This window comes from Gekko japonicus, unplaced genomic scaffold (assembly GCF_001447785.1).
Source record: "Gekko japonicus isolate JY-2015 unplaced genomic scaffold, Gekko_japonicus_V1.1 scaffold101, whole genome shotgun sequence".
Taxonomy (NCBI): Eukaryota; Metazoa; Chordata; class Lepidosauria; order Squamata; family Gekkonidae; genus Gekko; species Gekko japonicus.
Genome location: NW_015165238.1, coordinates 298,760 through 310,798, shown reverse-complemented (window position 1 = coordinate 310,798; position 12,039 = coordinate 298,760). Strand labels below are relative to the sequence as shown.

Below are 12,039 nucleotides of genomic sequence, written 5' to 3'. Positions count from 1 at the left end.
TATGATCAATCCACCTCCATCTTTGTTAAAGGGTAATCCTTAGAAAGTATTAGTAATTTATTTGGGGGGGTATTTTTTTTGTTTTTGTGTGTACATTCGCACCTGGAAGTCACATTCACCTCTGTTTACTGACCCCTTCTGGGGGCTTGGAGGATAGTCAGAGAGGTGGCTGAATAAAGCCTGCCTCTGTCCTCCCAACTTTGTATTCCAAGGAAGTCTCCCAGCCAAGTAAAAACCATAGTCAACCCTGCTTAGCTTCTGTGATCTGATGAGATTGGGCTTGCCTGGGCTATCCAGGTCAGGGCAAAAATTATTCGTGATTTCTAAGGCTACAAAGTGGATGTTGTGCCAGTGTTTCGAATACACATTATGTTCATTGAACATATGAGTTCTGTAAGGTCATATGCATGGGATTCCTTCCACAAGATTTTAGTATTACTTGTTGCTTTATTGTTGTTGTTTTTCACAAAATACATGTTAATATTTGACCACATTTATCTGTCTCATTACCATCTTTTAAAGATGCATATTGACCTCTTGCACTGAAAATGGCCACTGTTGTGTCTCTCAAGGGGCTAACCTAGAACTGATTTTAGGAATAAAAGTCTAGATTTGAACATAGGAAAAGAACAAAGAGCTAGTAAAACCCTAGGCAAATCAAGGATCACTACTTTATCAAGGATCTGTAATGTGCCTCTTAAACCTGCTAAATCTCCAGGTCTCTCAGTGAGGGCAGTGATACATTCTAAGTAATAAAGTAGAGACAGGCCACTGCCATTCTTCTTTTGAATGAATCCCTGACTGTTAAGGCACCTTCCAGTCAAATAAGTCCTGAGACTCCCACATCCCCCTCACACCAGCTATTAATCATTAGGCAAAGAAGTCATGCCTTCCCAAAGAGTTTGTGTTCTGGTTCTTTGAACCAAGACAGACCTGATCCACCGATCTGAAGAAGTCCCAGCACTAGGGATGAGCACAATCCAGCTTGTGAACTAATATTCATGATTAATTTTGGCCAGTTTGTGGTTTGTGAAGGGAAGTTCATGGCAAGTCAACCGGCACAAACTCTCCATGAACTTTGAAGCTGTTTGTGGAGGTTTGTGCTGGTTCTTGAATGGATTCAATTCCAGAGAAACTATCTCCACTCGAACAAAATGTTTACCAAACTTCAAAGTAACAAAGGCAGCAGAATTCTCCAGCCTTAGAAACAATGTTGTCAGTTTCAATCTATTAATGTCAGTTTCAAGAGCCCCCCCTCCTGAATTTCTTTATTGCACAGAGCTTGGAAAATCCTATCCCCTTTGCTTGGATGTGTGACTCTGTGCTTTGAGATAAGCCCTTTTAAGCTTGCAATACCAGTGGCACTGGGTTCTGCCGGGCACTCTGTAATTGTACCAGTACTGCTGGGCACTCTGTACACTTTACTGGTTCTGCTGGGCTTGCAAAAATGTCCCCTTTGCTTTGATTGTGGTTGAGCTGGCATTGCCACAATGGCACTGGGTTCTGCTGGGCATTCTGGGATTTTTCAGAATAGCAACAACAAAAATCTTGATAAAATCCTGAATAGAGTAGATCTGAAAAACAGCAGAGAGGCAGGAACACACCCCAAAATACCTTATCAATATTTTTGGGCATATTTTGGTATCCCAAAGATATCTGGGATTTTTCAGAATAGCAACAAAAAAAATCTTGATAAAATCCTGAATAGAGTAGATCTGAAAAACAGCAGAGAGGCAGGAACACATTGCTCCCACCTCTCAGCTGTTTGTCAGGCTATCTACTGCAGTCCCTTTAAAAACTTTAAAGAAGCCAGCCCAAAGATCAGCTGAACCAATAGGAAGCAGAGTGCTCCCAGCCGGTTCAGCTTTGGTCTGACTTCTCGTGCAGCCTTGTTTAAGTGGGGCTGCATAAGAAGCCAGCTCTAAGATCAGTTTAGCCGGCAGGCAGGAAGGCACTCCCTGCTGGGTCAGCTTTGGGTTGGCTCCTCATGCAGCCTTGTTTAATAAACAGGGCTGCATGGGAAGCCAGCCCTTAGATCAGCTGAATTTCCCCCAGCCTCACATGCTTTGCCCCCCTCCCCGCTGAGTATGTGGCCCATGACCCTCCCTTCTGCTAGATTTAAAGGACCCTTCAGCTGATTGGCAGGCCACGTGGTCCCTTCCGATCAGCTGAAGCCCTTTAAATCTGGCAGAAGTAGAGGCAGGCAGAGGGGTGGCCAGGCAGGTGGTTGTGCTTGGGGATGTGGCTTGGGGTGTCCACACCCACTCCAGAATGCCTCCCAAATCCTCCTGCCAGAGCAACAAGGGGACCTGGCAACTCTACTGTGCACTCTGTGTGTGGGAGATGTGAAGCATTGAGGAACTGTGGTCACATTGGCAGGCATTTGATGGCTGCACCTGTTTGGATTGCTCAGAGGGATGCCATTGGCCCCCGTTCCATGATGTTCCTGTGGTTTCTAGGATGTTTCGGGATACTTTGTATGGGTCTCTGCCTGGTGAAAGACCCCATGCTGTTTCCTTCCTTTCCATAGGAAATCAACTATGGGCATCAGTGTTACACTGGTGGCCAGCCACCAGCCCTCAGAGTTGGGTTGCCCAAAGTATAAAATAGCATTAAAAGAACTATTAATCAAATACATGCAATTTAACAGTACTGTCTGAGGCAAAGCACCCTAATTTCCCTCAAGGGTTGAGGTGATTATTAGAGGGCCTAGTCCAGCTCACAAGTGCTTGTGATTTGAGCTTTCCATCAGTTACCACATCTCTTTCAAGGCTGGACTCAAGAATGTGGTAATTGGTTAATAGTGAGATCCTGTGCTCAGTTGTATAACCAGATGGGGAGGGGGATAGGAACTGACATTAACATCTTTTGGAAAGTTCAGTCAAGAGAGATTTCTGATTGGATCCAAGAGACCACCTGGTGCCAGAGGGTAAAAAGCTATAATAAGGGTATAGGCCAAAGGAAAGCCATGCTAACTTTATGCTCATTCCATGCTAGTATGCTTTGATATGTTACACTCCATCATGATGGACTGCAATGTGTAGAATGTTTTTATGTTACTGCTTAGATTTTATGCTGCGATATGATTTCCCATTTAATGCCAGGTATTTACTCTATTACATGGAACAGTTAGCCTCTTTATTTTCTCCGTTGTTAAGCTATTGAGAGTGTACTGCATAGGGAATTTTTTTTAATCCTTTAATAAATATATTAAAGGTCTGTTTTATTTGTATGCATTCTGCCTTGAGGACCCAAAGGGCTGAGTCTTGCTCAGAGGACAAGGTGCAAGCAGGTCCCAGGCTTGCGCTTCTCACATAATGACTGGGTAATAATAATACTGTAGCCTCTGTATGAGCATGTCCCTTTACACAACATAATCATATCATGGTTCTTTCTAGATTGCAACCATTTAAACTGCAGGTGATGGACTGTGCATTCACACACATCAAGCACCAAAACAGCTACTTTAGTTCAGAACAATATTCCCCAACATGCCAAGTTTTCCATGCACAGAAAATCATCATTTATATAACTGCATCAGTTTATAGCCACCATTTACATTGGTAAAAAGCATTGCAATTAAATTATACACGGTAAAAATAACCTAACAATATGTATACATCGGTAGCCATCACAGTACACCTCAGCTATTCATATTAATGTAATTGGGTTCACTTCACTGGGAAGTTTATCAGGTCATCAAGCAAAATCCAAACAGCTTCTTTGACATTTTCTGCATGGCTGCCTGGATCTCTTTGTTTCTCAGACTATAAATTATAGGATTCAGGAGTGGCGGCAAAACGCTGTACAATACAGCAGCCAACAGGTCCATTGCTACCGAAGATATGGATTTCGGTCTCATGTAAGAAAACATAGCAGTAGAAAGAAATAAGCAAAACACAGTCAAGTGTGGGATGCAGGTGGAAAAGGCTTTGGACCTAGTCTGGGCTGACTCAATCTTCAGCACAGTAGAGAAGATGAACCCGTAAGAAGCTAATATACAAAAAAAGCAAAACGAGCCAACGATAATGGCTTCAACAAAAGAAAGCAACACATTGGCAGTTGTGTCCGTGCAAGAAATCATTAATAATTGGGGGATATCACAGAAAAATTGTTTTATGCTACAGGTGCAAAAAGGTAACCTAAATGTGTTTGCAGTGTGGATAATGGCATTGATTATGCTGCTGATCCAAGAAGCTGCTGCCATTTGGACACAGGCATTACTGTTCATGATGACTGTGTATTGCAGAGGGTGACAAATTGCGACATAGCGGTCATAAGCCATGACAGTGAGAAAGGTCAACTCAGCACTGGTTCCTGTCACCACTAAGAACACCTGCATGACACATCCAGAGAAAGAAATCAGCTTGCTGCTTGTCCATGAAATCACCATGGATTTGGGGACTGTGGCAGTGATAAAACAAGCATCTGATAATGAGAGGTTCACAAGGAAGAAATACATAGGACTATGAAGGGACTGGGTCTGGACCACAGTCAGGATGAGAAGGAAGTTCCCCACCAAGGCTGTTGAGTAAATGAAAAGAAATACCACAAAGTGTAAAATCTGGAGTTCGGGGAGATCAGAAAACCCCAAAAGGAAGAATTCTGTGACAGTTGTCTGATTTCCCATTTCTTCACTGGCATGAACCTTTATAGAAAGAAAAGGAAATTTGTCATTGAGAAATAAAGGAGATGAAGGAAAAGCTTGCTTTCATCAGTAGTGACATCATGGCAAAAGTCTAGAGGACTTCAGGGCAAAAGTCTAGAGACCTGGATCACATACAAAGCAAGGAGACTAGAAATGGGCTTTAGTTTCTGAAGCATGCATTCCCATCTGGACCATTAAGACCAGAGTCTAAAATTAACTAATGAGGGTGGTAGAAAGTGCCATCAGGTCACAACAGAGGGTTTTCAAGGCAAGAAACTTTTAGAGGTGGTTTGCCATTGCCTGCCTCTGCATAGCAATCTTGGCCTTCCTTAGTGGTCTCCTATCCAAGTACTAACCAGGGCCAACCCTCCTTAGGTTCCAGGTTATTATAGGATTTCAACAAAAAGTAGCTTCCTAGACTGTTCATCATAATTATGCATGACAAACCATAGCTTAACGGATTGTCTATTAGAAGATGAAGCTTAAAAATAAAGAAAAAATATACCTATTGTACTAAGAAGATTTAAACCAACTTTGGATTTGGGTCCAATTTTTAACGCATAGTGGTTCTGCCATGTGTGTGTGTGTATGTTGCTTTGGGTAATCTTTTTAACTGTCATACAGCTGCAGGACATTTCTTACACAAATGCCACACCAAAAACACATTGGAAGCACCTTATTGGGTCATCAAGAATGCTGTTCCCAGCAAAGGCCTGATAGGTTTCCAGAAACAGAATATACAAAATTTTGGGTTTTCTTGCTAGATGTGCATTATTCCATTGATACATCTGTTGACTTTTTAACACCTTTCCCACCATTTTGAGATGTTGATACCATTATGCATACACAATAGAATCTCAGTAACAGTTATTTAAGTTCCTTGAATACCTGTTGCATCACTGATGCTTGCTGATCCACTGTTCGCTGTGTTCATTGATGCCTGTATTCTTCTACCATCCTTCTCCTTTTTTGAAATCTTGCTATACAATTACAAACAAAACATTTATTGGACCACAAGTAGGACTTCAGAAGAAGCTATGTAACATTACTCATTGCTTTCCCTTTTGGCTGTTGATGTGTTCCTGAAAGGAAGAAGAAATGGAAATGTAGAGGCGCTTGAGCCATTTTTGTACTTATTAATTTATTTCAGGCATGCTCCCTGGAGTCTTTTGTATCTCAGCAGCATAAATTAAAGCTGACAAAAACTATTTCCTGATGTGCAGGTTTTGTAAAATTGATAATTAGCAAAAGAAGAGGTAGCGTTGATATCTGCAGAGGGATCAGTGCTTATATGGTATTGGTGCAAGGGAAGAGGGTAGCTACAAAATCAGAATTAGTTTGTTCCACCTAATGTTAGATCTGCTTCCACTACTACTGACAGCCCTACCATTTTCTTGTCTCAAGAGGACTCCTTGTACCATTTTTGACCAGTAGAAAAGCTGGCTGGATCCAACTCCAGGAATTCATCAGCTCTTCACTAAGCAACAGTGGCAGCCTGCTGATCTTGTACTCTTTTTGAAGAATTACTGGAAGACTAACAGATTCCCTTAATGAAGCCTGTTGGTGAAACACGTAGGAAATTCTGGGAATTTTAACTGAGTAATTATATATATATTTCCGTATTTTGCACCATCAGCCTTGGCTTTATTTTTTATTTCCTAGTGACTGGTGTGACCCTTTTATTTTCTCTTTTTAAAATCTTCCAGTCAACATTTAGCAAAGCTCTAAAGATTTTTTTTAAATCAAGAGAAATTGTGGTAAAATCAGTTCATACTGTTAGATGAATTATAGACATAGCCACGATAGACAGAGAGAGAGAGAGAGAGAGAGAGAGAGAGAGAGAGAGAGAGAGAGAGAGAGATTTATGATTTTAGGCATATATAGTTATTTGATTTATTTCAGTGATCACAGGAATTGTGCAAAATAGAAATTAAGTAAATTGTTCCTGAGTAAAATCCAGGGGCAGATTCTGGGTTGAAGGAATGGCCATGGAAAAGGGCCCCTCCCCTCCAAAAGAAGAAGGTCAACACTGCCCAGCCAGACCCAAGCAAGAAGTGCACAGCCAAGCTAGGTAGCTGGGCAGATTGAGGCTGGGTGGGCCCATCCCAGCCCTCACCTCAAAGAAGCTGGGCAAACCCATCCCATCGCTCTCTTTGGCAAAACTGGATGGGCCTGTTCTATCCCTTGTCATGGTGAGGCTAGGCAGGCCTGCCCTACCCATCATCATCTATCATCATGGCAAGGATGGGAGGATCCAGTGTGTCACTCACTGTACTGAAGCTGGGCAGGTCCTCCACTTCTTTTGCTATGGTGAGGTAGGTTGGGTGCATCACTTACTGTGGCAAGACCAGGAGGGCAAGTCCAATCTCTCACTGCATCAAGGCCAGGTGGGTACATCCCATCCCTCACCAAGGCCAAGCTGTACTAGACAAACATAGGCCCTTGCCACAGCAAGTCCTTCTACCCTGTAGCTCTGACTTGCACCCACCCCATCTGAGCTGTTGTGGCCCCAATGGGAGGTCCCACCAGACCATCAGGGCTCTTCCTAGGTATATTGATGGCCAATCCATCCCTGGGAAAATTCCATGTGAAAATTTATCAGTTTTTTTTTTTTTAGCCATTAAGGTAAATTCCAATTATATGCAAGCCACATTTAGCTTCCTGAAAGGGTTTTGATAAGCCTCTATTTCAGACACCTATAAAGGCACAATATGTGGGACGCAGTTCACATTTTTCAGTCAGGGTTGGTCACATACCCTGTAATTCTGGGTAAGATTATTGGTTTTCTATTTTTCATATCCATTGTCCTGTATGATCAGCAGAAAAGGAGCCTGTTTTCTTCACATTGTTTCTTCCCAAGTCCAATGTACCCAGATGACTACATAATGATGTTCCAATCAGAGCATATGAAAAAGTCCATGAAAACTGCAGCTGGAATAAAGGATGTATGTGGCTTTTATTTTATTTATTTATTTATTTATTTTAGATTTATAACCCTCCCTCCCCTGTACAACAGGGCTCAGAGCAGATGACAATAATATTCATAAATTAACACTATTAAAATGACTTTTACGGTAATGCTGGCATCAATAAGATGAGATTTAAAAGGGAAACACAACACACTGCCTCTTCTTTAAGGGGAGGTAGATATCATACAGGTAGGTAACAGATAAAACCCATCATTGACAGATAGAACTCATAGTTGTCCTCTGACATAGGCCTAGCAGAAAATCTTCTTACAGGCCCTGTAGAACTGCATCAGATCCCGCAGGGCCCGGGTCTCAGTTGACAGAGAGTTCCACCAAGCTGGTCAAGGACCACCAAGTGGTCAAGGACCACTGACTACTCTTTGGGCCAGGGATCACCATTAAGTTGTTATTCATTGAGTGTAATGCTCTTTGGAGGGGTATACCAGGAGAGGCTGTCCTGGGATATGCTGGTCCTAGACTGTTTAGAGCTTTAAAGGTTAGTACCAAAACCATGAACCTGATCTGTTATTCAGCCTGGAGCCAGTGCAGCTGGCAGAGCACCAGTTGGATGTGGGCTGTAACTGGGGTTCCCGTAAGAACACACACCACCACATTCTGGATCAGTTGAAGTTTCTGGATCAGACTCAAGGGTAACCTTGTCTAGAGCAATCTAGACCTGGAGGTAATCTAACCTGGAGGTGACCATTGCATGGATCACTGTAGCTAAGTCAGGGCAAGTCAGGAAGGGGACCAATTGCCTAACCTGGTGTAGATGGAAAAACCCTAGTCTGGTCACATTTGTGATCTGGACCTTCATTGAAAGGGGGGCATCCAGAATCACACCTAAAATTGAGCATCGTCACTGGTGTAAAAGGCACATTGTCAATAGCAGGGAGTTGGCATCCTGATTCCCAACCATGAATCCCCCCAGCCCAGCCACAGAACCTCTATCTTAGATGGATTTGATTTCAGCTGGCTCTGCTTCAGCCATCTGGCCACAGCCTCCAAATACTAATCCAAAGTAGCATCCAGCCAACCATCCATTAACAGATACAGCTGGGTGTCATCTGCATACTGATGACATCCCAGCCTGAAACTTCATACCAGCTGGGTGAGGGGGCACATATAGATGTTAAATAACATTGGAGAGGGAACTGCTCCTTGGGGAACACCAGACACCAAAGGGTATTGTGGTGACACTCTCTCTCCTAGCATCATCCTCTGTCCCTGACCTTGGACAAATGAGACAAGCCATTTCAAGGCTGTCCCCCAAATCCCCACATTGGCAAGGTGGTGGGTCAACAAATCATAATTGACTGTGTCAAACATTGCCATCAGGTTGAGTAAAAATAGCAACACAGCCCCACCTCAATCCAGTTGTCTATGGAGATCGTCCATAAACGCGACCAACACCATCTTGGTCCCATGGTGTCATGCTTGGTTTTGCTCCCTTTAGTAAAACAAATAAATTAAAAAAAACATGAATAACATCTTTTTTAAAAAATATGCCATGAAATAACTAAATTTCAGTAAATAATATTCTGTGGCTGATTTTGAAAGATTTCCTTTCCTACCTGCAGCAAGTAAAGACATTAAATTTATTAATTCACTAGGGAAGCGAAGATGCAATTCCTTAGTGGTTCTCATTGAGACAGTATAACTGATGTAAAATGTTTTAATCAAGTGTGGATCACAGTGCATTCATCTTAACATATCCAACGGGGATTCACTCCCTTAACCATGGAAGGACATTAAATAATGCTTGCCTCAAACCATCAGCTGCAGTTTATTGACCATATCCAGGTTTCATTACTAAGCAATGGGTTATCCGTGAATTTTGACAAAACTAAAATAATGGTGTTCGGCGATTCCTGGAAACCTATCAATTGGCATGTTAAGGGTAAAGCCATTGAACAGGTGAAGAGTTTTAAATATTTGGGAATTAATTTTTACCATAGTGCTAGGTGGGTAGCACACAATTCAGAAGCAATTAAAGCTGTGTGCTAGCAATAACCCATTTTTTTGTTTTTTGTTTTTTGTTTGTGTGTTTTTTGTTGTTGTTTTTTTACCAAGGGAAACCAGTATGTTCCTGCGGCCCTAAAAGTGTTTGAGCATAAAATTGGAGCGAAACGTCTTTATGGGGTGCCCCACATTTCCATCAGGTTGAGTAAAAATAGCAACACAGCCCCGCCTTGATCCAGTTGTCTATGGAGATCGTCCATAAACGCGACCAACACCATCTTGGTCCCATGGTGTCATGCTTTGTTTTGCTCCCTTTAGTAAAACAAATAAATAAAAAATAAAACATGAATAACATCTTTTTAAAAATATGCCATGAAATAACTAAATTTCAGTAAAGAATATTCTGTGGCTGATTTTGAAAGATTTCCTTTCCTACCTGCAGCAGGTAAAAACATTAAGTTTAGTAATTCACTAGGGAAGTGAAGATGCAGTTCCTTGGTGGTTCTCACTGAGACAGTATAATTGATGTAAAATGTTTTAATCAAGTGTGGATCACAGTGCATTCATCTTAACATATCCAATGGGGATTCACTCAACCATGGAAGGACATTAAATAATGCTTGCCTCAAACAATCAGCTGCAGTTTATTTACCATATCCAAGTTTGATTACTAAGCAACCAATGAACAAGAGGTAGACTGAGGATACTGAAGCACTCTGCATCACAGCCTTGAAGGTAATGTATTCTGTAGACTTATGTATACAATTAATAGTTTTGGGTAATCACAGTGAGTTTCCATGGGAAGAAGACAGCAGAAATATTCACAGTTATGTCTGCGCTGAGTATATATTTAAAACATACAGTGTGCTATAGTCCTCACTTCTGAAGACATAGGCATTCATTTATTTCATTACCAAATGGTGTCTCCAATGTAGCAAGGAGGGATATGGCATTGCCAGTTGTTAATGGAATGTTTGTGGAATGAACATGCATTCTGTGCTCCATGATGCCTCTATTATACCATGTTCAGCTTTCTTAAATTTAAACCTATGTCTTCATTCTAAATGAATTTTAAATCTCCTTCTGAATATGAATGTACTCTTTTGCTAGTAGTGAGTTTAATCAGCCCATAATCACAGTTCCACACTCAAATTTATGACATGGAAGAAAAGCAAACTTTTCACAGTGTCTGCATTTCTCCACAGATGCAACCCATAGCAAGTGGACAATGGAGAAATGAAACGGTTGTCACCATTTTCATCCTGCTGGGATTCAGGGAACTCCCCCAACAACAGATTCTTCTCTTCCTAGTATTTCTGGTCGTCTACCTTATGACCATGACTGGAAACATCCTCATTGTTCTGCTTCTTGTGGCTGATCATCACCTCCATACTCCCATGTACTTCTTCCTGGGGAACTTGTCAAGCCTGGAGATTTGTTACACATCTACTGTTATCCCTCGAATGTTGGTCAGCTTTCTGACTGGAGACAAAACCATTTCTCTTTTAGCATGCCTGGCTCAGTTGTACAGCTTTGGCACCTTGGCAGCCACTGAATGTTATCTATTAGCTGTTATGTCCTATGATCGATACCTAGCAATATGCAAACCACTCCGTTATTCTGTTTTTATGAATGCCAGAATTTCTATCCAGCTAGCTATCTATTGCTGGGGGAGTGGTCTTCTGGGCAGCACTGTAGTCATTGCATTAACATCCAATTTGTCTTTTTGCAAATCCAATGAAATTGATCATTTCTTTTGCGATTTCCCACCCCTGATAAAACTGGCTTGTAATGACACGAGTCTGGCAGAAATAGCACTATCCGTGGTTTGTAGCATTATATCAGTATTCCCCACTGCTTTGACTCTGACCTCTTACATTTGTATCATCAATACCATCCTGAGAATTCCAACTAACATAGGGAAACAAAAGGCCTTTTCCACCTGTTCCTCCCACCTAATAGTTGTTACTATATTTTATGGAAGTCTCCTAGCTGTGTACTTGGTTCCTTCTTCCAAGAACTTGAACAAAATCCTCTCGGTCTTCTATACTCTTCTGACACCATTATTCAATCCCCTTATCTACACACTACGGAATAAAGAAGTGAACAGGGCCTTGAGAAAATATCTGAATAAATTAATCTCGATCACATGATTACAAATGGGAGAAAGCATTCATATGATAAACAATTTTCCTTTCATCTCAAAGAGGAAAGCTTGTAGTGTCTACTTCTCTCATTATAAAATGAGTGGGCAGTGACAGTTCCTGAGACTTTAAAAGTGAGGGAAAAAACTTAGTTTCTTATTATCTATATTTATGTTTATAATCTCATGCCGTAGGTAACGATTTTGATACAAGAATCCTGCATCCATTATTGTGATTATTCTTCATCCTGATATTATTATGCATATGTGTTTTAGAGTAAGCTATGTACTTGTTCTATGTAAGATTTGTCCATCTG

General features: G+C 41.4%; 2 protein-coding genes across 2 annotated transcripts; one reads left to right on the top strand and one right to left on the bottom strand.

Annotated features, from left to right (window-relative positions):
• Positions 1 to 3,691: 3,691 nt before the first annotated feature.
• LOC107109381 (olfactory receptor 14C36-like) lies at positions 3,692 to 4,630 on the bottom strand. Its single transcript, XM_015409992.1, has one exon. The coding sequence runs from the start codon at positions 4,628 to 4,630 to the stop codon at positions 3,692 to 3,694; it is 939 nt and encodes a 312-aa protein (XP_015265478.1).
• A 6,109-nt stretch (positions 4,631 to 10,739) lies between these two features.
• Positions 10,740 to 11,732, top strand: LOC107109380 (olfactory receptor 2AP1-like). Its single transcript, XM_015409991.1, has one exon. It carries the CDS (start codon positions 10,740 to 10,742, stop codon positions 11,730 to 11,732), a length of 993 nt encoding a protein of 330 aa, XP_015265477.1.
• Positions 11,733 to 12,039: the final 307 nt, after the last annotated feature.

Excerpts from the sequence above, each read along its gene's own strand:
- LOC107109381 (XM_015409992.1), bottom strand. The coding sequence starts at position 4,630 with ATGGGAAATCAGACAACTGTCACAGAATTCTTCCTTTTGGGGTTTTCT.
- LOC107109380 (XM_015409991.1), top strand. The coding sequence starts at position 10,740 with ATGGAAGAAAAGCAAACTTTTCACAGTGTCTGCATTTCTCCACAGATG.